Source organism: Scyliorhinus canicula, chromosome 5 (assembly GCF_902713615.1).
Source record: "Scyliorhinus canicula chromosome 5, sScyCan1.1, whole genome shotgun sequence".
NCBI lineage: Eukaryota > Metazoa > Chordata > Chondrichthyes > Carcharhiniformes > Scyliorhinidae > Scyliorhinus > Scyliorhinus canicula.
The window spans coordinates 94,157,676-94,184,558 of NC_052150.1; the positions used below are offsets into that span (position 1 = coordinate 94,157,676).

The 26,883-nt window shown below is 46.5% G+C and overlaps 1 protein-coding gene across 3 annotated transcripts in view; it reads right to left on the reverse strand.

Annotated features, from left to right (window-relative positions):
- The window catches only part of LOC119966131 (serine/threonine-protein kinase 31-like), a 163,877-nt gene that overhangs the window by 131,520 nt on the left and 5,474 nt on the right, over window positions 1–26,883 (reverse strand). For 2 of the 3 annotated variants that reach the window (XM_038797392.1, XM_038797390.1), the window contains exons 2-5: window positions 21,301–21,362; window positions 16,828–16,924; window positions 9,293–9,367; window positions 2,251–2,409 (exon numbers count right to left, since the gene is read on the reverse strand). In XM_038797392.1, coding sequence (XP_038653320.1) covers window positions 2,251–2,409; window positions 9,293–9,367; window positions 16,828–16,875 — 282 coding nt within the window. In that variant the 5' untranslated portion in view covers window positions 16,876–16,924; window positions 21,301–21,362. Of the gene's footprint in view, window positions 1–2,250; window positions 2,410–9,292; window positions 9,368–13,406; window positions 13,490–16,827; window positions 16,925–21,300; window positions 21,363–26,883 lie in introns of those variants that run through there. The other variant, XM_038797391.1, reaches the window with a different exon arrangement.

Sequence of the window (26,883 nt, forward strand, 5' to 3'; positions counted from 1 at the left end):
GGCTATACTAGACCTGGTTGTGCAATGAACCAGGATTAATTGATGACCTCAGTGAAGACACCCCAAGACAGCAGTGATCATAATATGAATGAATTTTACATTCAGTTTGCAGGAGAGACGAAAATGTCTGAGACTTGTATTTTAACCTCAAGAACTGGTCATTTAAGTTAAGGGACAAGTCAATGAGATGCATTGATAGATATTTGAGCGGATATTTCAGAACACGTAGAATAGATACATCCAATGAGAAAGGAAAATTCCACAGGGAGGACCCACCATCTGTAGTTAACTAAAAAAGTTAAAAGATAGTATCAAACTTAGAGAAAAATAATATAATTGCACAAAGACAGGTGGCAGGTCAGAATACTGGACTGAATACTTTAAAAAAAACAAAGAATATTATATAAATAGTACAGGTTCCTATAGATATTCTTAAAATCAAGTTAACAAAGTGAGTGTTGACGCTATAGATATTCAGTTTGGAGAGTTAATAACAGAAAATAAGGAGCTGGCAGATGAACTGAGCAGGTATTTTGCATTGGTCCTTCACTACAGAGAATACAAGCAACATCCCATGAAATGGTTGGAAGGGAGCGAGAAATTCAAGAAAATTACAATCACCAGAGAAAGAGTACTGAGCAAATTGGTAGAACTGCAGGTTGACAAGTTCCTGGTGGACTTCATACAAGGGTCAGAAAAGTGGCTAGTAAAATAGTGGACGTATTGGTTTTAATTTTCCAATATTCCACAGATTCAGGTACGGTTCGATTAGATTGGAAAATAGCCAATATAACTCCTTAACTCAAAAAGGGAGGAAGACAGAAAGCAGGAAATTATAGGGCAGTTAGCTTAACATCTATCTTAGGGAAAATGCCATAGTCTATTATTAAGGATATTATAACAAGACATTAATGCAATCAGGCAGTCAACATAGTTTTGTGAAAAGGAAATCACGTTTAACCAATATTTATTGGAGGTCTTAAAAGGAGTTATGTGTGCTGTGGATAAAGGGAACCAATGGATGGACTATACTTGTGTTTAGATACTCAAATTCATTTCATAAGGTGCCTCATCATCAAGGGTTATTGCAAAAAAATAAATGCTTTTGGTATATGGGGTAACATATTGGCACGAATTGAAGATTGGCTAGATAACAGGAAACAGCAGACATTAATGGATCATTTTCTGATCGACAGGATGTGGTGCGCCACAGGGATCAGAGCTGGAGCCTCAACATTTTACAGTTTATACAAATGATTTGTATGGTATGTTTGCTAAATTTGTTTATGACACCAAGATAGGTAGGAAAGTAAGTTGTGAGGTAGACATGAGGCTAGAAAAGGTCTGACAAGTGGGCAAAGATCTGGTAAATGGAGTATAACGTGGGAGAATGGGAAGTTGTCAATTTTGGCAGCCGAATAAAAAAAAGTACATTATCTAAATAATGAGAGATTGCAGAGCTCCAAGACGTAGAGGGATCTGGATGTCCTAGTGTATGAATCACCAAAGGTTAATATGCAGGTAGAGCAAGCAATTAGCAAAGCTAATAAAATGTTATTGTTTGTTATGAGGAGAATTGAATATAAATGTTGGGAAATTATGTTTCAGTTATCTAGCACATCGATGGCAGCACATCTCGAGGACTAAAGTAGTCGTCCCCTTATTTAAGAAGGATGTAAATGCATTGGAAGCAATTCTGAGAAGGGTTACTTGCCTAATATATTAGTGGGGAGAGGGGTTGCCTGATGAGGAAAGATTGAACAGGCTAGGCTCGTGTCTGCTGGAGTTGAGAAGAGTATGAGACCACTTCAATAAGACATACAACATCCTGAGGGGACTTGACAGAGTGGATGTGGGAAGCACATTTCCTCTTGTGAGAGAATTTAGAACTAAGGGTCACTGTTTAACAACAAGGAGTCGCCATTTAAAACAGATCAGAATTGAGGGAAAACTTCTTCTCCGAGGACCGTGAGACTTCAGAATTCTTTTCTTCAATGGAAGCAGAATCTTTGAATTTTTTTGAGGCAGAGATAAGATAGATTCTCAATAAAGGGAGTAAAAGATTAGAGGGTAGATGGGAACGTGGAGTTGAGATCAGCCGTCATAAGCAAGGGGTGAAAGGTTAGAGGGTAGGTGGGAGTGTGGATTTGAGATCAGCCATGATCTTATTAATTGGCAGAGCAGGCTCAAGGGCCGAGTGGCCTATTCAATGCTCCTAATTTGTATATTCGTACTTATGTTCATATGTACCTGGTCAAATGGAGTTACATCTTGATGAGGTGGAATCTGAAGACCCCAAAGTCTGAATCTGCTGGCCAATCCAGGATACTGCAAATCTTCTGAAAGTTCAACAATACATGACTTTTTTAAAGTCTCAGAATTTCCATAATCGACGTAAGTCATCAGACACTGAAAGAAAGATAAAACTTGGTGTCTTTTCAAAATGAAATTATGCACAAATACTAAAGCAGTTTAGTCACAGACTCGAACTTTAGCTTGAATTAACCGATACTGCACAGCTGAATATGCCACAACAAATTGCTATGTGCCATGAATCCCTTCTCATTGCCCACATGCAAGCCTTGCTCAATGTCAATAATTTAGGACGTGTTCGGTCATGGCCTGGGGAAGAAACCATCAAGAAAAGTAAAGAATCTGAGAAAGCGACGAAGAACTTTTAATCCCATGTTAAAAAGCAGTATGTCTTGATTCAAGTTGTGTTCACATCATCCCGGCATCATATAAAAGGCTGCTCCAACTGCACGATTTGATGTTCCATTTTTTAAGGTTTAATTTCTGACTATTATACTAGAATTTGCATTGCAAAACTAGATTTAGGATATAGGAATCAATTTTCAATCCATTTGCCTGGTGACAATGACCTTGAGCCAGTAGCCTTGTAGCTCAGTTCACACCAGTCACACAGCTGGCACTATTTGAAAAGAGACCTGCCTCTGGATTTCCCAAGTGTCTGGTCATTTAAGACATTACTCGGTCACCGACTGCCACCTTATGTTGAGACTGATTACAGCCTGTGCATTGTAGGTTTCAGCCAGTTCCACAGGCGATGGAAAAGTAGACAGTCAGCAATGGTTAAGCCTATTATTTTTTATTGTGGATCTTTGAGAAGGATGCCACCGGGTGGACAAAAATAATCTGGGTCGCCCCCACCCTGTGACCCGAAGCCTTGATCATCACTCATCTCTGTGAGGGAGTGGGTAAAGAACCTAGCTATTTCTTTTAGTGATGCCTATCAGTAGAGAAAGCCTGCTCATATTTATCAAAGCCATCAAAATTTTAAGCACCTGGTCAGGTAGGTTCTTAACCTCTTGTTGTATAAAAGCCCAATTTCTCTAGTGCCTCATCAAAACCAATAACTGTCATTCCCAGTATCACTTACTGATTCTTTGTTCTGCAGCTCTGTTAAAGTTATGATGTGGAGATGCCGGCGTTGGACTGGGGTGAGCACAGTAAGAAGTCTTACAACACCAGGTTAAAGTCCAACAGGTTTGTTTCAAACACGAGCTTTCGGAGCACGGCCTGAAGAAGGAGCCGTGCTCCGAAAGCTCGTGTTTGAAACAAACCTGTTGGACTTTAACCTGGTGTTGTAAGACTTCTTACTCTGTTAAAGTTAAGGTAGTTTTATAGAAGGATTGGAAATCTAGCACAGAAACCCTGCAGGACCCAGCCAAGGTGGTAGAGCCGTTCAATGCAGGGATTGACCATGTAGAGCAGAGGCTGGAGTCCCAGGCGATCTAGAAAGTGGAGGAGGTGGTGGGGGAGCACGAGGAACACTTCACCGAGATGGGGATGATGTGGGAGACCCAAAAGAGTCTGAAGGAGAAGGTGGAGAATTGCTCCGGAAAGCATTGGAGCAGAGCCCAGCACGTATGTAACCAAGGTGGTGGAGAAATTAATGGAGGAGGGGGCCTTTGATCGGCCTCAAGTTCGACCGAGCACACAGGGCACTGATAAGGAGTCCACAGGCAGGCGAGCCGCTTAGGGGTGAGCCCTTGGGTGATGGCTGCCATGCTAGCTGGGTGGGCTAGTGAACAGGAGCAGAGTGGAGGGGTGGTCAGGTGGTTGTTGCAGGGGTTGTTTTGTTTGGGGGAGGGGGGGGGGGCTGACAAGGACGTGGTTGGTTGACGCAGCCCGAAAGGGAGTGATTCGGTGGACATTAGAGGGTGGGCCTGTACGGTCGTGTGACACGGGCCGGCCCATGATGTCCCAGAGGGGCGGAAAGTGGAAGTAGCTTTCGACCAGGTGGTGTGGGAATATCTGTGAAAGGTGTTGGGACGGTTTGGGTTTGTGGACTGGGTCAGGTTGTAGTGTAGGGTGCCGGTCGCAAGTGTGCGGACAAACTGGGCGAGTTTGGAATATTTCAGGTTGCACCGTGGGACAAGGCAGGGATGCCCGCTCTCCCCATTGCGGTTTGCTGTGGCTATAGAGCCATTGGCTATTTTGCTTAGAGCGTTGAGGAATTGGAAAGGGATTGTGTGGGGGTTGGGGGGACGCAGAGTTTGAGCACAGGGTTTTGCTCTATGCAGATTACCAGTTACATATTATGGACCCATTGGTGGGCACCGGCGGGATTATGGATTTTGGAGGACTTTGGTCAGTTCTCCAGTACAAGCTGAACATGGGGAGGAAGTGGGTGCTGGTTATTTATCATGTTGTACAATTTTGCTTCTGCTCTCAGTTGTTTTGTTTGTTTATATAAATGCCTGAATAAAATATTTTTAAAAGAAAGATGTGCAGGGGAGGTGGATTGGCCATACTAAATTGGCCCTTATTTGAGAAAAAAAAAAGAACTGGGTACTCTGAATTTCGTTTTTTTTTAAAAAGGTGGGGAATGTCGAAGACCCAGATGAAAGCCTCTGGGAAGAAGGGGCAGAGTGAAAGTTCGCCGTTGACTGAACGGGTCAGCCCGGCAGCAGGAAAGATGGCGGCGGCCGGGTCGCTGGGTGGGACTGCATCCCTCACAGTGGAAACTCTGACCGAGGTGATGGCCAGAGAATTCGGGAGGCAGTTCGCCAAGCATATGGAGGTGCTGCGAAAGGAGATGATGGCTGCAATGAAGGAATGAGTGAAGGAGGTGATTGCCCCGGTGAAGACAGCAGTGTCAAAGACATTGGCCGAGATACGGGGCAAGCAGAGGAAGTTGAAGGAGGTGGAGGAAGCTGTGCCGCAGCACAGTGACCAATTCACCTCAATGAGTGAGGAGCTGTGGAGGGTGGTGGAGGCCAATAAAGGACTCAGAGCAGAGATGGAGGACCTGGAGAACAGATCGAGGCAGCAGAATTTACAGATTGTGGGCCTGCAATAGGGGGTGGAGGACCCGAGACCGATTGAGTACTTTGCGAAATGCTGGCGGAGTTGTTGGAGGAGGCATAAAGAACCCTCCCGACATGAGCTGGATAGGGCACGAGTCGCTTAAGCCCAAACCGAAAGCAAACAAGCCACTGAGGGCAGTTACAGTTTGTTTTCACGAGTTTCACGTCAAGAAGGTGCTGAGTTGGGCGAAGCAAAGGTGTGAGATGAAGTTAAAAGGAATTTGAATGTACCAATATACTTAAGGCTTGACGGTGGAGCTGGCGAGAAGGTGGGCAGCCTTCAGGGTGAAGGCATTTACAGTATCGGAGCAAGATTTGACGTGGTCTACCCAGCGAGGCCGAGGGTGACCCATCATTCAAGAGACTTCTACTTCGAGATGGGGGAGGCGGCTGAGAACTTTCGTGAAAGCCGAAGAACTGGGACTGAAATGAGGACTGGGAGTGGGAGTGTGAATTGGACGGGGGGGGGGGGGGGTTTAAGATTAGCCTTCATCTCTCGTTTCTGTATTTATGGGGGGGCGGGGGGGGAAACAGTTGGGGTTTTGGTTTGGTTGAATGGGAAAGGATAGTTTACCTTTGTTATAGGCTACAATTGGTTACAATTATATAGAGCTTTGGGGTTGACTGGGTCATGCGGGAGGAGATTGGAAGGAGGGGGGCCTGGGTACGGTGTCTCCACATTACCAAGCGAAGGTTGGTTAGTGAACAGGAGTGTGGTGCGGGAGGGGCTGCAGTCGCAGAAACCCGATCCCAGGTTTCGATGGGCCTGGGAGGAGTGAAAGATGGGAGGTGTGGTGGTGGCAATACTGGGAGAGATTTTTGCAAGAGGAAGTGGATATTTGGGGGGGGGGGGGGGGGGGGCGCGGAGGAGGAGGGGGGAGATTCTGGGGGGGGGGGGCTCAACGGTAACAAAAGGGATGGGGCAGGTCAGGCCCAATGGGCAGGGCCTAGAGTTATGATGATGGTGGATAGGAAGAGCCGGGGTGTGTGTGTGTGTGTGTGTGTGTGTGTGTGTGTGGGGGGGGGGGGGGGGGGGGGGGGGGGGGGGGGGGGAAGAGGGGGGCGGCGGCACTGATTATATGGTATCAACTGGAATGCTGCGGGGTTTGCATAGGGTTTGGGGGGCACGGTAGCACAGCTGTTTCACAGCTCCAGGGTCGATTCCTGACTTGGATCACTGTCTGTACGGAGTCTGCACTTTCTCCTCGTGTCTGCATGGCTGCATTTCCTCCGGGTGCTCCGGTTTCCTCCCACAGTCCAAAGATGTGCAGGTTAGGTGGATTGGCCATGATAAATTGCCCTTAATGTCCAAAGGTTGCTGGGTTGCGGGGATGGAGTGGAGGTGTGGGCTTGGGTGGGGTGCTCTTTCTGGGGGCCAGTGTGGACTCGATAGACTGGGTGGCCTCCTTCTGCACTCTAGGTTGTATGATTCTATCAGAGGGTGGGTGCCATCCCGGTCTGGATATCTACAAGTTAATAGTGGGGGCGACTGGAACATTGTGCAAAAACCAAAGGTGGACACGTCTAATCCGCGCTCACTTGCACAGTCGCTGGGCTCATCAGAGGTGGGAGGAGTGGGCCCGTGCAGGTTCTTACACCCGATGGAACGCAAGTATTCGTTGGCTGGGGTTAGGAGGTTGGAGTACTCAGCAGTAGTGATTTCGGACGGATGCCGATTAGGGGGAAATCATGTGTTTGAGCCAGGGAGGATGGAGGTGGTTTCGGAGATGGGGAGGGACGAATGGGATGAAAGAAATGAAAGATTTGTTTCTTGGCAGGGGTGATTCGTGAGCTTGGTGGAGATGGGAGAGAAGTATGGGTTGGTGCAGGGAAAAGGGTTTAGGTAACTGCAGGTTTGAGATTTCGCAAGAAAGGTATCCCCGACCGTTCAATAGCACCGGCCTCTTTGTTCCTGGAGGCGGTGCTGTCAGTGGGAGGGCTGGCAAGGGGGGTTGTTTCGGCGATCTACAGGAGGATCCTGGAGGACACGCGAGTATTCGCAGCACGGTAGCATTGTGGATAGCACAATCGCTTCACAACTCCAGGGTCCCAGGTTCGATTCCGGCTTGGGTCACTGTCTGTGTGGAGTCTGCACATCCTCCCAGTGTGTGCGTGGGTTTCCTCCGGGTGCTCCGGTTTCCTCCCACAGTCCAAAGATGTGCAGGTTAGGTGGATTGGCCATGATAAATTGCCCTTAGTGTCCAAAATTGCCCTTAGTGGTGGGTGGGTTACGGGGACAGGGTGGAGGTGTTAACCCATGGGTAGGGTGCTCTTTCCAGGAGCCGGTGCAGACTCGATGGGCCAAATGGCCTCCTTCTGCACTGTAAATTCTATGACAGGGCTTCTATGAAGGAGATTAAGACAAAGTGGAAGGAGGAGTTTGGGGGGGGGGGGGGGGGGAGAGAGAGAGAGTGCGATGGAAGAGGGATTGTGGTGTGAGGAGCTGCAGAGGGTGAATGCTCGACCTTATGTGCGAGGCGAGGCTGATAGAGCTTAAAGTCGTATCTCACAAAATCAAGGATGTACCAGCTGTTCGAGGGGGTGGAGGATTCTGGAGGATTCTGGGTGGGAGGGGCCCCGTGAATCATGTTCATATGTTTTGGTCCTGCCTGAAGCTGAAAAGGTTTTGGAGGAAAATATTTAGCACAATCTCGAGGGTCTTGCATATGGATGTGGAGCCCGGTCCCCAAGAAGCCATATTCAGGGTGTCGGACCGACCCAAGTTGCAGACGCAAGCATGGACGGATGTTTTAATAATAATAATCTTTATTGTCACAAGTAGCCCTACATTAACACTGCAGCGAAGTTAGTGTGAAAAGCCCTTAGTCACCACATTCCGCTGCCTGTTCAGGTACACTGAGGGCGAATTCACAATTTTCAAATTACCTAACAACACGTCTTTCAGGACTTGTGGGAGGAAATGGGAGCACCCGGAGGAAACCCACGCAGACACGGGGAGAACATGCAGACTATGCACAGATAGCGACCCAAGCCAGGAATCGAACCTGGGAACCTGCCGATGTGAAGCCATAGGGCTAACCACTATACTACCGTGCCGCCCTCACTGATCACTCAAAGATGGGTCCTTTTGGGGTGGAGGTCAGTGTCTCCACCCTGTGCCTCGTCGTGGTGGTGGGACCTGCTGGAGTTTTTGACCCTGGAGAAGGTGAAGTTTGAGCTGAAGGAGTGAAGTAGGGGGGAATGAAAAAAAAAAAGAGTTGGGGAGATTGTCTCTCTTTATACATTGTTGGAGTCGTTTTTGTTTCTCTTCTGTATGGTGAAAATGATGAAAATATGACAGATAAAAATATATATATTTTTTAAAGTATTCCTTTAACCTTCTGAATATCACTGGTACCAGTTAATCGGGATTTGGGTTAGTGTTCAGAAATCCTGAGTTAACTCGTGCATGACGTTGGCAAGTGGATAACTGAAAATGTAGATACTCTGATATTTTATGGTTTTTAACCAAATTATGACCAAGGACAAACTATTTCCAACTGTGATAGGTGTGTGAATTAAGATTTCTTTTCCACCCAGGTCTGCAAAATTACGATTGAGCATTAGATTTAAATAATTAAATGAATCTATCAAAGTCACATCTTACTGGTCACCTGAGACAACTGCCACCTTCCAAAACAAAAATCAGCCATGTTGGATGACTAGGTTAATTAAACCTAATTTTTCAAGAGTAGCGGGCAGCACGGTGGCGCAGTTAGCCCTGTTGCCTCACAGCGCCCAGGTCCGATCACGGCTCTGGGTCACTGTCCGTCTGGAGTTTGCACATTCTCCCCGTGTTTGGGTGGGTTTCGCCCCCACAACCCAAAGATGTGCAGGATAGGTGGAGTGGCCACGCTAAATTGCCCCTTAATTTGGAAAAAATGAATTGGATACTCTAAAATTTGAAAAACAAAAAATAAAAATTTTCAGGAGTAGCAATATTTCCAAGTATCAAATACCTTTTCATTAGGCATTATTTTTTTCAGCTTGCATCTATACCAACATTGGTCTTCAGAATATAATCCACCATAAATCTGTAAGAATAAAAACATTTATGTTTTGGTCCTTCTAAAAGAGCTATTACCTCATACATATTGAAGTAACAATGTCCAGGACAAGATTTATGTCAATACACAATATCATATAATTTTAATATAACCCTATAACTTTAGGCTACAGCTGCATTTATCAGTTGTGTGGTAAAATTTAAGAAAACAAACAGGTGTCTCAAAGCGCGAGTCAGGTATAAACTCAGATAAGCATTCAGAAAATACATTATCCAGGGGATCATAATCACTGTTGTAGAAACAGGGCACAAATTTGGGACAGAATTCTCCAGCCGTTGGGACTTTGTTCCCGCTGCAGCACAACCCCACCCATGAGTCTCCTGGCAGCATGGGGTAGTTTCAATGGGAAATCCCATTGACAATCGGCAGGAAGAGAGAATCCCGCCACCAGCCAATGGTGTGCCGTGGCTGGGGGACTGGAGAATCCCACGCTCGATCTTCATTTCCCACATAGCAATTTTTCAGCTGAGAGATTAAGGAGAGGTGCAAATAAACTTCCTTAAAGAGCTAATTTGATCATTCTAATGAAACAATGCATTCCCAGGAAAGCTGGTTTCGAAACCTAGTATGTACCTCCATTGATCTAATGCTGTTCAAAGATCACTCGGCACATCGCAAACTGAAATTCAAATACCAAATTGAGCAATGAACTAGGATATTGCGGAGGGAACAGTACCCTTGGAATGCTGAAAGGGAAAGATGTGTTTGGCGATGGCATCGGACTGGAGCTGGTGAAAATGGTGGAGGATGGTCCACTGAACACAGAGGCTGGTGAAGACAAGGAGCTCCCTTCTGAGGTACTCGGAGGCAGGGGAAAGGGCAAGAGCAGAATTGTTTAGGCAGGGTGAAGGGCCCAGAGAACCATGCTGGGTGGGAATCCTTAATTGATGAAAAAATAAAATATATTGGAAGCGCTGGTGTGGAAGGTGTAAAACAGATGCGATGGAGACAGAGAAAGAGAAAGAATGAACTCAGTGAAGAAAAGAGAAGGGTGGAAATTGGAAGCAAAGTCAATGACATTTTGCAGTTCAGAGCGTTATGATTCCAGTTCATGTTATAACTGGACTGAAAGGCCCCATAATGGAGCACTGGCTCAAAAGACCTGGGGCGGGATTCTGCGTTTCTGAGACGAAGTGTTGACACCGCCGCAGAATTTGTAGAATTCCACGACGGCAAAACTGGCGGCGGACCTGGACCGATTCCGCTACTGTTAAGGGGCTAACACCGGGGCCACATAAACACAATCAATTCCAATGAGAAACAGTGCGGAATTCGCCAGTTTCACAATTGACACCAGGAGGCTGACAAGCTGCGGCCGCATAAACACACTTCACTCCCCACACACACCATCCCAGCCAATAAGATGTGTAGCCACCTAAGATGGACACTGGGCTACAAAATGGAGAACTGCTAAGGCTGCAGGGAGAAAACAGTCTTAGCAAGGACAAGCAGTTGCAGAAGGATAATTAGCATTCTGCACGTACAGAAAACCAGTTTGTGGCCAGGTGCAGAATCTCAGCTAAAGGTGTAAATGGCAACAACGATTTACATAGTAATGAGGTGATCCAGATCCAGGCCCACACAATAGAAACATTTAGGTATGAATGGATACTTTTGAGTAGACGCCCAGACGAAACGGCACCATAGTATCCATCACAAAGAACCATAGAGACCGCCCCACCCATCGAGAAGCGACCCTCAGATTGGGGGGGGGGTTTGGAAAATATCGATTGGTAGAAGGCCCAATCGATACACGGCACGTAGAGAACCGCCCCGAAGAGACACGGACTTTGGGGGACCTATAAAAGTAGACCCCGCACATGGTCCGGTCTGTTGTTTTTGGCTCCGGCTCTCTGCTGTTTTCATCGCTTTGCTGATACATCGCATCCTGACTCCAGTTCCATCACCAGCCGTTGAGCCACCAGCCATCGAACTGTAAGTGTCACCACAACGATCGCTACGTGATCCAGACTTTGCTAGACCCTGACGATTTTAAGACCCCGAGGGTTGCAGACCAAGAACGGGACGAAGGCCTCGCTCCCTGACCTTGCCTGTTCCTGTCTAGATAAGTATTTTAGTCGTTTAGTTTAGAAGTAACTTAGTCTCTTTAGCGCATGCATGTGTATTTATTATATTTGTTATAATAAATATCAATCGTTTGAACTTTGAATCGGTGTACAGATTTATTACTTTGAACCTGACCTTGATGTACTTGTGAGGTGTCTAAATACGGCACCTGGCGACTCCTGAGCAGAATTACATACACAGAGCCGTAGTAGTGTTAAGCACACGGCCTTTAAACGGAGGCGTGTTAATACACTCCAATAAAACACGTAACACTCAAGTAAAACGTGCAACAGATGGCAGCAAGATACCCCAAGATTCACCAACGCTGAGCTGGAGACCCTCTTGGGCACGGTGGAGGAGCACCGGATGACCATGTACCCCGGCCGGGAAGGAGGCTGGCAGCCGCCGCCATTTGCTGTGCCTGGGCGCAGGTGGACAGAGGCAGTTAGCACCTTGGTGAACGCCGTTCGGACTGGCCAGCAGTTCCAGAAAACAACACACCTGTAAACTCCCGCCCATAACCCAGCCCCCCAACCCGGAGGGGACACGCGCACACACACACAATCACCATCACCCAGGGATCCGATGGGACCATGTGATGGAATGACCAAACGACATGCAGGGATCACCCAGCTGGACAGTGGAAAGTGCGTCCGTGGCAGGAGTCAGACATTGTAAAATGATACAGAGCACCAGAGCTCATCGCAGAGAGTTGTCATTACCCTCCATCCCATGGACCAGACCTGGTGTTACTGCCAACCCAGGGCCCCCACCCAGCAGATATGTATCCCAGTGGGAGTTGCAGGTGAACTGCGGTGTCTGTGCTCCTGGCCAGTCTCCCCCCTGTCTAGTTGATGAAGCTGGGGGCAATGAGAGCATCCCGTGCGTTCCATGAACCCCCTCAGCTCTCACTACTGCCGACACCCTCTACCATTTCAGGCTCGCCTGTCCAGGCTCAGATCTATGACAGTACTAAATCCCCCCATAATCAACCAATGAGAGTCCTAAGTCCAGAATCTTACTCAACATCCAACTCATAAAATCTCTGTCGCCCCAATTCAGGGCATAAGAGTTCACCAAAACCAGTCATCCCCTCCAAATTCCCACTAACCATCGCATGCCTCCAGCCCACCCCTAAATCAGTGACAATGCTCCCCACCTCAAACTCAACCCTCTTATTGACCAACACCACCACTCCCCCACAACTTTATATCCAGCCCCGAATGGAACACCTGCCCCACCCATCCCTTTCTCAGCCTAGTCCGTTCCCCCAACTTCAGGTACATCTCCAGCAAAAATGCCACGTCTGCCTTCAGACTCCTCAGAAGTGCAAAAAACACATGGCCGTTTAACAAGCGCTAGTTTAGGGGCTGGTTTAGCTCACCAGGCTAAATAACTGGCTTTTAAAGCAGACCAAGCAGGCCAGCAGCACGGTTCGATTCCTGTACCAGCCTCACCGGACAGGCGCCGGAATGTGGTGACTAGGGGCTTTTCACAGTAACTTCATTGAAGCCTACTCGTGACAATAAGCGATTTTCATTTCATTTTCAACAAGCCCATTCAACCCCCTCATATTCCACATGACCAGCCTGGTCATAGAGGCTCCCCGCTCCCCCCCCTGCCTTCATATCTCTTTCTGGGCCAGCCCCCGGCCTGCATTGCGCACCCCTCTAGGCCCGCCCTCTGATGTCCACCGCCATCAATTCCTTCCCAACTGCGACACAACCCAACCACACCTTTGTCAGCAACCGGCCCACCCTCAAAAAGCCACCCCCCTCCCCGCCTCCTGGCAACCCCCCCTTCACTCCCCCATTAACTCGCCCCGCCCAAATAGCAAGGTGGCCCCGCCCAAATCCTCCACCTCTCTTCCCTCGTTATTCCCTCCTACCCTGACCATCTCCACCCCTAACACCCACAGAGTAACAAACGGCAAACTTACCATCACTGCTTCCCGGCCAAGAAACGTCCCGAGTTACCCACCCTATGCACTTGCACACAAAGCTCCTCGAAAAGTTCCATGCCCTCACACTCCAGCCCAGTCCTCAAGTCCGTCATCTCCTCTGGCGTGTCGAAATAGAAGTCCCGTTTCTGAAATGACAGTCACAGGTGGGCCGGGTATAAAACACCAAACTTCACTCCCTTCGCAAAGAGGGCAGCCTTTAACGGGTTGAACCTGGCCCTTCTCTTCATCAACTCCACACCCAGGTCTTGGTAGGCCCACAGCTCACTTTCTTCCCAGGTACCTTTCTTGGTCCGCCTTGCCCATCATAAAATATTTCCCTGGTCCAAAAAGCGATGCAGCCTCACCACCATCGCCCTCGGCAGCACACCCACCTTTGGCCTCTTCCTCAGCACCCTACCCACTTAGTCCACCTCAAGAAGCCGATCTAAGGCCACCTCCTCCATCAACATCTCCAACATACTCGCCACATACACAGCAGCTTCCGCACCGTCAAGCATCCCAACAATCCTCAGATTTGCCTCCTGGAGTGTGGTTTTCAAGTCCTTCATCTTCTCCTTCAGCCTCTTCTGGCTTTCCCACATCACTCCCAACTCTGCTACCAATCAGACCATCTACTTCTTCTGCTCCCCCACCTCCTCCACTTTTGGAATCGCCTGGCCCTGGGACTCCAGCCTCTGCTCAACTCGCTCAATTCCAGATCTCAGTGGCTCCACCACTTTGGTCAGGTCTTCCAGGGCCTCTTTCCTCTGCTGCTGAAACTTGTTGTTCCAGTACTCCATCAACCACTGGGCAGGCAGCGCACCCCCTTGCCCTCCGCCATCTCTACCTGTGGAGCACCACCAAAACCGTTCTACTTCAACAACTCTTTCTTTCTCGTGGCGCTTCTCATCCGCTGATTCATGCACCAGCCACACCAGAGGAGTATTACCTTCCCGGGAACTCCTGCACTTTTTTCCGTCAAATATTACACCTTTCAGGCAGGGAAAGACCAAAAACAAAATCCACCTCGAGCTGGAGCCACCAAACTCCATGTGCAACCACTCACGCCCTGGCCTCCACCGGAAGTCCAAATCATGCCCAGTATTCCAGAATACTCGCAGATGACACCAAGGTTGGTGGAATGGCAGATAGTGTTGAGGATTGTCAGAAGATACAGCAGGACATAGATAAGTTGGAGACATGGGCAGAGAAACGACAAATTTAATTCGGACAAATGTGAGGCATTGCATTTTGGTAGGTCTAACAGAGATCTGGGCGTGCAGGTCCACTGATCTTTGAAGCTGCCAACACAAGTGGACAAGGTAGTCAAGAAAGCATACTGAATGCTCGTCTTCAATGGATGGGGCATCGAGTATAAAAACTGACAAGTCATGTTACAGCTGTACAGAACCTTGATAAAGCCGCACTTGGAATATTGCACACAATTCTGGTCGCCATACTACCAGAAGGATGTGGAGAGGGTGCAGAGGAGGTTTACCAGGATGCTGCCTGGTCTGGAGTGTGTCAGCTATGTGGAGAGGCTGAATAGACTCGGACTGTTTTCATTAGAAAGACGGAGGTTGAGCGGTGACCTGATCAAGGTCTACAAGATTATATGGGGCATGGATAGAGTGGATGGGCAGGCACTCTTTCCCAGGGTGGAGGGGTCAGTCACCAGGGGGCATAGGTTTAAAGTCCGTGGGGCAAAGGTTTAGAGGAGATGTGCGAGGCAGGTTTCTTTTTTTTTTTTATAAACGCAGAGGGTGGTGAGTGCCTGGAACACTTTGCGAGGGGAGGTTTTGGAAGCAGATACATTAAAGGCGTCAAAAGGCATCTTGACAAACACGTGGATAGGATGGGTATAGAGGGATATGGCACAAGGAAGTGCTGAGGGTTTTGGCAAAGGTTAGTATCATGACCGGTACAGGCTTGGAGGGCCGAAAGGCCTGTTCCTGTGCCGTATGTTCTTTGTTCTAATAAGCATTGCCAGACAATATGATTTATTTTGTATTTGACTGTCCTTGCAATATCCTTTTGGGTGTAATGAACCTTCAGAGGTTCATGTACTGTGAAATTTAGGTCTTTCACCTCATTCAAAGTCCTTAAGATCACCATCCTGCATGGTCAACCCCATAGAATCCCTTCATTGCAGAAGGTCATTCAGCCCATCAAGTTTGCACCACCCCTTGCTCTGATAGAGCACCCTACTTAGGCCCAATCCCCACCCGTAACCCCACCTAATCTTTTTGGGCAATATCAGCATGGCCAATCCACCTAACCTGCACATCATTGGACTGTGGGAGGAAACCGGAGCACCCAGAGGAAACTCACAGACGCGGGGAGAACGTGGAAACTCCACACAGACAGTCATCCGACTCCAGGTCCCTGGAGGCAGAAGTGTTAACCACTGTGCCGCCCAACAAACTGTTCTACATTATTCCCATGCACAAATCATTTTATAGTCTGCAATCTTGTACAAGTTGGAATATAAAAGCAGCGATGTGCTACTGAGCCTTTATAAGGCTCTGGTTAGGCCCCATTTGGAGTACTGTGTCCAGTTTTGGGCCCCACATCTCAGGAAGGACATACTGGCACTGGAGCGTGTCCAGCGGAGATTCACACGGATGATCCCTGGAATGGCGGGTCTAGCATATGAGGAACGGCTGGCGTTCCTGGGATTGTATTCATTGGAGTTCAGAAGGTTAAGGGGAGATCTAATAGAAACTTACAAGATAATACATGGCTTAGAAAGGATGGACGCAAGAAAACTGTTTCCGTTAGGCGAGGAGTCGAGGACCCGTGGGCACAGCCTTAGAATTAGAGGGGGTAAATTCAAAACAGAAATGCGGAGACATTTCTTCAGCCAGAGAGTGGTGGGCCTGTGGAATTCATTGCCGCAGAGTGCAGTGGAGGCCGGGACGCTAAATGGCTTCAAGGCAGAGATAGATAAATTCTTGATGTCGCGAGGAATTAAGGGCTATGGGGGAGAATGCTGGGAGGTGGAGTTGAAATGCCCATCAGCCATGATTGAATGGCGGAGTGGACTCGATGGGCCGAATGGCCTTACTTCCACTCCTATGTCTTATGGTCTTATGGTCTTAAGTTCCCATAGCATCATCCAGATCACTGATATAATGATGAGCAAAAAGTTTAATACTGATCCATTCGTAACCAGTGGCCCGTGCGAACAAAGGTCATTAATAGGATTGTCTGCCTCAATCCAATCGGTAAAATTCAGAAACCTGTGCCATATTTATAACAAAATGAAAGCAGATTCAGTATCATGCTATTGCACATCATAAGCTACTCTATTATAGGATGAGCAGGTGAGAAAAGTACAAGAGTGCAGAGAAGGGGGATATGTTTACAAACAATCTTAAACTTCACCTTCACTCAATTTATCTTAATTAGTAAATACCTTTTCAGGAACAGGATCTCCAATACCTTGGCAGTAAATGGGCAACATCTGTCAAAGCAGTAGATATCTTAAGAAGATCTTCAATTAATTCAACAGTCTGGATGTGAAGCATACACAAGATTCAAATTTAACAACATTTTAGCAGTTTGGAATTCAGGTTGAAGGCCACACTGTGCATTAGATTCAAATATAGAACTCAATATGCAATAAGGAATAAAAGTTGCAAACTTACAGCACCTCCCACCCGAGGTTTTTTTTTTGATTGAAAAGTGCAACCCAATTTGCTGCATTTGGACCTGCTGTGACTTTTACGACACCAGGTTTTGTGATGTGCCCATGTCCTTCGTGGAGAAGTGTCTATGTTATTATAATATTTAAATCAGTTGCTAATATTTAAATCAGGTGCTTCGTGCAATTGGAAGCCCAATTTGAATTTAAAGGGTGCTGGCCAGGTTCCTCATTCCTCGAGTACCTCGCAGTTAAATGGGGAAAAAAGGCCGCAGAGGGCCCATTACTTTGTGGAGCATGGCTTGTGAGCCTGGAAAGTAAAAGAGTGCTCCCCCAGCCTGCCAACCATGATCTCTGCTCGCTGCCACCATTTGCTGACACCTGCACATTCCCACAATCCTGAACCCACAATTTTATCCTCCCTTCTAATGGTCAGACCTTCCCCATCCAATTGTCAATTTCTCCCTCCCAATTTGACATGCACCCACATCCTCCACCAACCCCAAATCCGTCCTGATGGCTGAAAGCATTCCCAACTGTCACCAGCTGTGGTCTTCTACCACTGGAATCCCACCTGGTAGTTAATAATAATAGCAATCTTTATTATTGTCACAAGTAGGCTTACATTAACACTGCAATGAAGTTAATGTGAAAAGTTCCTAGTCGCCACATTCCAGCGCCTGTTCGGGTACACGGAGGGAATTCAAAATGCCTCAATAACCGAACAGCACGCCTTTCGGGACTTGTTGGAGGAAACCAGAGTACCCAGGAGGCAACCCACGCAGTTACGGGGAGAACAGGCAGACTCCGCACAGTGACCCAAGCCAGGAATCGAACCTGGGACCCTGGTGCTGTGAAGCAACAGTGCCAACCACTGTGCTATGTACAAGGCACATTAAAGGCTGGGAGTCCACAGATGAAGAGAGGAAATTTGAGGTGGAGTGCTACCAAGACCTTGGCTGGATTTTAAATGTGCAGCTTTATATTGAGACGACATAGAATCTGGGTATGGAACAGTAGTGGTGATTACTAGTTAAAGAGATTTTATGGAAGAAGCTACAACAGGTAAATCACCTGAACAGTGATGGCTCCCAAGTTGGAGGAGAAAATAATTGAACTAAAGACAGCAGAGAAAAGATATGGCCTGCGATGATGATAGATTATTTTAAAAGTGGTTTCAATAATCAAGTATCCTAGGTTGTTTTCCATCCAGCAGTGCAAGGAGATGAGTTGAATCTGTGTGTGAACAAACAGCAGTTGGAAACACAAATCAGAAAGTGCTTGAATTTCAGAATGATGATAAACACCCAAGTCAAGAGATGACCCATACCGAGATATGAGGTTGATTCTAAAGAGACCAATATACTGAAAGACTTGCAAACTGAGAAGTTTAGACTTGAGGCAGGATGGCGTTCTGATAACAGAAGCTTGTACATGGAGGAACAAACCATTTATAACTGGGATTAAGGATGAACAGCTGGAGCGTGTGTCACCAGCTTTACGCTCGGAGCAGAGACTAAAAATGGAAGTGGGTGACAGTATTAGTTAAAGGCTAGAAAAATTAGTTCATTTTCTTGGAACAATAGCATGAGAAGGACAGCGAAAACTGGCTGCCTTAGCTGCTTGTAATTTAATTAGACTGAATTTTGCTTATTGTCACGTGTATCGAGGTACTGTGAAAAGTATTTTTCTGGGAGCAGCTCAAACAGATCATTAAGTATATGAAAATAAAATAAAAGAAAATACATAATAGGGCAACACAGGGTACGCGATTTAACTACACAAACACCGGCATTGGGTGAAGCATACAGGGGTGCAGTGTTAGTGAGGTCAGTCCATAAGAGGGTCATTTAGGAATCTAGTAACAGCGAGGAAGAAGCTGTTTTTGAGTCTTTTGTACAGGTTCTCAGACTTTTTTTATCTACTGCCCGATGGAAGAAGTTGGAAGAGTGAGTAAGCCGGGTGGAGTGGTCTTTAATACAATAGAATAGTTATACAGAGAACAAAGAAAAGTACAGCACAGGAACAGGCCCTTCGGCCCTCCAAGCCTGTGCCGGCCATGCTGCCCGTCTAAACTAAAATTCTTCTACACTTCCGGGGTCCGTATCCCTCTATTCCCATCCTTTTCATGTATGTGTCAAGATGCCCCTTAAACATCACTATCGTCCTGCTTTCCCACCACCTCCTCCGGCAGCGAGTTTAGGCCACCACTACCCTCTGTGTAAAAAAAAAAAACTTGCCTCGTACATTTCCTCTAACCTTTGCCCTTAATCTATGGCCCCCTAGTAATTGACCCCTCGACCCTGGAAAAAAGTCTGACTATCCACTCTGTCTATGCCCCTCATATTTTGTAGACCTCTATCAGGTCACCCCCTCAACCTCAGTCGTTCCAGGAGAACAAACCGAGTTTATTCAACCTCTCCTCATAGCTAATGCCCTCCATACCAGCAACATCCTGGTAAATCTCTTCTGCACCCTGTCTAAAGCCTCAACATCCTTCTGGTAGCTTGGCGACCAGAATTGAACACTATACTCCACGTGTGACCTAACTAAGGTTCTATACAGCTGCAACACGACTTGTCAGTTTTTATACTCAGGATATGTACCCGGACAATGAAGGCAAGCATGCCGTATGCCTTCTTGACTACCTTCTCCACCCGTGTTGCCCCTTTCAGTGACCTGTGGACCTGTACACCTAGATCTCTTGTGTCAATACTCTTGAGGGTTCTACCATTCACTGTATATTCCCTACCTATTACGAACAATATTAGTTAATGTACATTAAAACTTGTTTATTACCACTCGAGCTCGAATCGCATGGAAGTTATTATTGCAGCGCTAACAACGCTTTACTGTGACTGCAACCACAGAAAATCCAGCCACAGATGGTAAGGATTTAAAATAAAGGAAATGAGATGTGCAAATGTACGAGTACATAAATATGGCAGCATACATATTGTCGCTCGACTAGTAATCCAGAGACCCAGGATAATGATCTGGGGACCCGGGTTCGTGGCAGGTGATGGAATTTAAACTCAATAAAAAATATCTGAAATTAAAAAAGTCTAATGATGACCATAAAACCTGTTGATTGATGTAAAAACCCATCTGGTTCACTAATGTCCTTCAGGGGAGGAAATCTGCTATCCTCATGGTCTGGTTACATTGACTCCAGACCCACAGCAATGTGGTTGACTCTTAACTGCCCCCCTCAAGGGCAATTAGGGAGGGGCATAATGCTGGCACAGTCTGCGACGCCATGTCCCATGAGCAAATAAAAAAAGTAGATTTGAACCGCATAAAGTGACTATTTGAGTTTGTAAAACAAAAACAGCGTTGAAATTCTACAAGACACTAATTAGGCTACAGCCAATGGTGTGCAGTTCTGAGTTGAACATTACAGTCAGCATATTGTAACAACAGCAGCTAGATTCACTAGAAAGCTATCAGGAATGAAGAGAGTCTAAGTTATTTATTCCCACCAGAGCCTGCCAAATGTTAATAGGTGATCTGGTAAAACAAATGGTATTAGATTCATAGAATTTACAATGCAGAAGGAGGCCATTCAGCCCATCGAGTCTGCATCGGCTCTTGGAAAGAGCCCCCTACCCAAGCCCACACTCTATCCCCATAACCCAGTAACCCCACCCAAAACTAAGGGCAATTTTGGACACCGAGGGTAATTTAGCGTGGCCAATCCACCCAGCCTGCACATCTTTGGACTGTGGGAGGAAACCAGAGCACCCGGGAGGAACCCACGTAGACAAGGGAGAACATGCAAACTCCACACAGACAGTGACCCAGCGGGGAATCGAACCTGGGACCTTGGCGCTGTGAAGCAATTGTGCTAACCACTATGCTACCATATATTGCTTCTACTTATCAGCCAAATGACAACAAGAGCACACAAAATTAAGATAATCACATCCAAATTAAGAGAGGTTAAGATAATTTTTGTTTTATATAAGAGATATAACCGCTTTTGCAAAATCCATAATATTTTGTCAAAAGAATTATGCTTGAGAAAAATGGTTCATAATTAGACTGTGGGCAGCAAACAAGAGCAACATTAGACTAAGCAACTCATGAATGACAGATCTGTTGCCACAATGTAACATTGTATGACTGATATGAAACAGAACTTTTATTCCTCATAGTGTTCCAATACTATACATACAAAAACTCCTTCCAGAAATCAATACAAAACTGCATTTTGTTGTACATAAAGAATTGAACTTCAATTACCTGACCCCAAAAGGTAATTGGGTCTTCAATGTGACTTCCCATTACATCTTCAACTTTTAAGACTAGAAATGACAAACATTTGACATTACCAAAAAAAAAAAGCATTTTTCTTCAATATTCAAAACTTCTGAAGTGTAAATTACAGACTCCGAAATAAAATTTATTCAATTATTGTTGATCTTTATATTTTAGTTTGGCATGAAACAGGGTTCAGTTCCAGCAGTCATTCCAGTGCTGGTTCCCGAGTTTAAATCCAATTTATCCTAATGGGATACAAGCTTCTTCATAGTTATGTCAGGATTAATATCTCCACTTTTTTTGCAGCCTCTGATCATTTAAATTTAATTACTACACACTTTTGTTACATTATGTTTAACAATTTCTTTGCGGCCTGGGAATATGGACAATGGTCATTTGGGGAGGAGGGACATAATTTCAGGCTTAGATTAACAAATCACAATTTTGTAGATAAGTATGTACTCAGGGTGTGGGTCTGTCCTCTTTTTCCTTCTTGTTCCAGCTGGCCCACTACATTTCAGCATTGTCCATTTTCTCTTCAGTTCTCCAGATTTTTATTGAATCTCCAATATCTTGCATGCACTTTTCATTTTGTTTCAATTTCTGTTATTTTTTAATATTCTTATTCTTTTAACAACTTACACTGCCCTCGTAAATCAGCGTCTAAGGTAAAAAGTAAAATACTGTGGATACTGGAGATCTGAAATGAACAGAAAAAGTGGAGGACCCAGTGGTCTGGCAGCATCTGGGATGGAGAATCAGAGTTGCTGGAAATGTTAACTCTCGTTTCTCCTCCACAGATGCTTCTAGAGCTGCAGAGTTTTTCATTCATCATCCAGGATTCTCTTATTTATTATGGAGTTATTATGATGTGCAAATATAGCTTGGAAAGCAAGTTTGAAAAGGCTACAAAGGGGCATAGATAGGTTATGGCAAATGGAGTATAAACGTGGGATGTGACATTCTTCATTTTGGCAGCAAGATTTAAAAATATCAAAACGTGAGTTTGCAAAGCTCTACTCACGCGGTTCTGGGTGTCCTAGTCCATAATCACAAAGCTGCTCTGCAGTACAGCAATTATTGGGAGAAACTAATAGAATGTTATTTTTTATCGTGAAGGGAATTGAAATGAAATGAAATGAAAATCGCTTATTGTCACGAGTAGGCTTCAAATGAAGTTACTGTGAAAAGCCCCTAGTCGCCACATTCCGGCGCCTGTTCGGGGAGGCTGTTACGGGAATCGAACCATGCTGGCTGGCCTGCTTTCAAAGCCAGCGATTTAGCTGGGTGCTAAACAGCCCCTTGACTATGAAACTAGAGAGGTTATGCTCCAGTTGTACAGGACACTGGTGAGGCCACATCTGGAGTACTGGCACATTGATCTCCTTATCGAAGCAAGGATGTAAATATTTGTAGTTCAGAGAAGGGTTTACTAACGCCAGAATGGGTGGGTTATCTTATAAGAAGGTTGGACAAACTAGGTTTGCATCTGTGAGGTTTACAAGAGTAAGATGCAACTTGATCGAAACATAAATGATACTGAAGGGTATTGACAGGATTGATGTGGGAGAATCTAGAACTAGGGGTCATTATGTAAAGGGGCCGTCTTTAAGATAGAATATTTTTTGAGGATCGTGAGTATTTGGAACTCCCTCAAAAGGCAGTGGATGCAGTCTTTGAATATTTCTTAAGGCAAGGTAGATAGATTCTTGATCAGCATGGGGTGAAAGGCTAGGTGGATGGTTATAATCAGATCAGCCACGATCCTATTGAATGGTGAAGCAATCTTGAGGAGTCAAGTGGTCGATTCCAGTTCCTAATTCATACGCAACTTAAATCATCTACTGTTTCTTCCCCTTCCTAATAAGGGGTTTAGAATCAAAGGAGAGAAAGAATTATTACAGCTCAGAAGGAGGCCATCTGGGCCAGCTGGAGGCAAGAGCAAATCTGCTAGCCCATTCCCCCACCTTTTCCCTGTTGCCCTGCATTTTCTTTTTCTCTCTTCAAGTAATTATCTATTACAGTATAATCCTACAGGAGGTCCAGGAATCTGCAACATAAGAGCCCCTGTGGCCTGACCTGAATATGATCATCCTAGGTGAGGGTGCGAGGTTAACCCCATCTTTTCCTAGGACTGCTGGGATATAAATACCCCAGCCCAGGTGAGGGCCGGGTGCGGGAGACCCTTCGGGGAGTAGGAGTGTATAGTAACCTGAATAAAACCAAACTTTTCTTTTTTCCCCCAAATTTAGTGTACCCAATTCCTTTTTTTCCTCAATTAAGGGGCAATTTAACATGGCCAATCCACCTAACCTGCACATCTTTGGGTTGTGGGAGTGAACCCACGCGCAGACAGGGGAAACGTGTGCAGCTCCACACGGACAGTGACCCAGGGCCGGGATTCGAACCGGCTCCTCAGTGCCATAGTCACAGTGCTACCAGTGCGCCATATGCCGCCCCAAACCAACTTTTCTGGACATCGGTTCAGAGTGGGTCGCTTGCCGAGACTTCACATTCTCCATTCCCTTTTGAAGCCACAATTGAATCTGCATCCACTACATTCCCGCAATTCCAGATGCTACAATTGTGAACATGTTAGCAGAGGTCCTTTTACCACTGGTGTCCTCGGATTGTTGACCCTACTGCTGATGTGAACAGTTTTTTCCCCATCTTTCCAGCACCGCTCATGATTGAGCACACTCTATCAAATCTCCTTTCCATCTTCTCTTCTCCAAGAACCAAACTCCAGCTTCTCCAAAGTATCCTTGGAACCGAAATTCCTTATCATAGAACATTCTTATAAATCTGTGTTTGCACCCTCTAACATCTCTCATCCTTCCTAAAATGCAGTGACAGAACAAGATAATACTCCAGTTGAGTCAACCATTGTGTTTATAACTTCTTCCTGTTGTTCTCTATGCCTCAATAAAGCCCTGGATCCCAAGCTTTATTAAATCACTTACCACAGACTTGCCCAGTACCATCAACGATTTCTATGTCCTCATGAGGTCTATCACAATCCGACTCATTCATAATACTTCCCAAGTTGTGGGACATCCACAAATTTTGAAATTGTGCCCTAGACTCTCAAATCATTAATATTGATCACTAAAAGTGAGGTTCTCAGGGATCGGTACATCTTCCTCCAATCAGTCCACCACTATTTTAAGTTATCATTCAACAACTTTGGATTGATTCAGCCACTGTCCTTTCTATTCCATGAGCTTCAACTTGCAGGCAAGCCTGTTAGTTTTCAGTTCTTCCAAAATATTACACAGGAAAAGGTCAAACCCTCTGTCTATTAGCTGCTTCCTAATCAAGAACTCATTTCCAGCGGTGACGGGGATGTGCTGAGCGGACGCACAAAAGCTGGCCCTCCTCCTGAAATTCAAATTTAGGCTTCTTCAATCGAGAATAGTCCACCAGAAATCCGGAAAAAGCCACCCCCTCATGCTCTTTAAACAAAACAAGAGATGCAGAACAGCAACAGCGCCAGAGATAAAAGTGGCAAAAGCTTGGAGAACGAAGGAGATGTCCAGACCACACGGGGCGACAGCACCCAGACATCCCGACAGAGAGGGACCACCATGCAGCGCAAGGAGCCCCCCTGCACAGGGTGTGGGGGTGGGGGGTGGGAGGAGTTCCTCACCAAGGAATTAAAAGAGCTCAGAGCATCAAGGGCAGACGCGAATGCCGCGGTCAAGGTGGGCGTGGCAGAAGCATTGGTCGCCGTGCAGGCAGCCCTGGACAAGATGGAGAGACAACTGGAGGCCCCAAATGAACACCATTAGGAAGTTGGAGAGGTCTCAATGGCCAAAGCGACCGGATCATCCCTTTGACTCGGAGGTAGCGAAGTTGGTGGGGACACAGGGGAACCTAAAAAGGGGAAATTGAACACCTGGAGAATCAGTCCGAGGCGCCGAAATCTGCATATTGTGGGCCTGCCGGAAGGCACACCGGCAGGGTCCCCACAGACTTGTGGCCTAGAGCTGGGAAATCTGGTGTGGGGACAGACAGCTTCCCCCAATCTGCCAGAGATGGACAAAGACCACAGGTACTCAGCTCAGCCAAAACCCAGGCCAGGGAGCAGCTGAGGGCCATAATCGTCGAGCTGCACTGATACCAAGACCGGGAGAAGGAATCTGCTTTAGGCCAGGCAGGTAAAGGCCTGCAACTGAAATGTCCCCAATCAGGATATACAGGACATTGGGGCATACCTGGCCAGCATTGGGGCAGAATTTAGTAAGGCAAGGGCTGCCCTGTAATAATAATAATAATAATAATAATAATAACTTGTCACAAGTAGGCTTCATGATTACTATGAAAAGCCCCTAGTCGCAACGTTCCGCGCCTGTTCGGAGGCCGGGACAGGAATTGAACCCGCGCTGTTGCCTTATTCTGTTTGCCCCACTGTGCCAAACAGCCCGCTAAAGGCGGGGGTGAAGTTCAGGATGTTATACTCAGCCAAACTATGGGTCACACTTTCAGGGCAGGGAACACTACTTCACTGTCCCTGCGGCCACTACAAATTTGTCCAAGAACATGTTCTGGGAAGGCAGCAGCAGGGTCAAGCCAGATCAGCTGACACTCCGAAGGACTGAATCGTGAAAATACATTTTGCAGATGATCAAGATGAATGTACTGCCCACGGTCCTCTTCCTGTTCTGATCCACACCAATCCAAGGCCTTTTTCAACAAGGTAAAACAAATAGATTGTGGGCGTGTGTATGTGGCGGGTGTGCGAGTGAGAGAAATCCAAGGATCCCCAAAAAGGTTCTACAAAGGAAAAGAAATACTACCACTGACAGTCACAGTGGAGTGAGGGGATGGGTGAAAGAGCCAAAGGCAGAATGGGAGAGAATGGAGGAGAGTTTCCTGCATAGGGACATTCCACCGAGCCCTAGTCATGACAGCACTCCCATCCCCACCATCCAAACACTTGAAAAGTCTAGCAGTGGTAGCTACGCTCAAGAGATGGAACCAACTATGGCAACACTTCGGCCTGACCAAAATGTCCACCTGGCCCCCATCTACAACAACCACAGGGTTCACACCAATCCACAATGCTGGCCACCTTCAAAAGGTGAGACAGGACAGGGGGACGTTCAAAGGTTAGTGACTACACACGACTATAGAGAACTGACAACGGTTTTAACTGCCCAAACTAAGACACACATACAGTTCACAAACTTCCTCCGAAGGGAAACGACGACGTACCCAGGGATGTTGGGATCTCACTGGAAGAGGAGTCCGGTTGACGTGGAACAATTGTAGAGGGGGAGAACTGCTGTGACCGTACAGGCGACTGCTGAGGGAGGACACGCGCCCCACTGGACGAGACAAGGGAGGAAGAACTGGGGCTAGAAGTAGGGTGGAGACTGAACAGGGGAAACTCCACCCACCTGCACAAAGCTACGCCTAATGCAACTAAAGTCGGTGCACAGAGCACACTGGACCAGAACCCCAACAAACAGGTTCTTCCCAGTGGTTGCGGAGAAACTGCACAGTGCCAGGGACGTCTGGCCAACCACACCCACATAGATTGGGCCAGCCCAAGACTTGTTG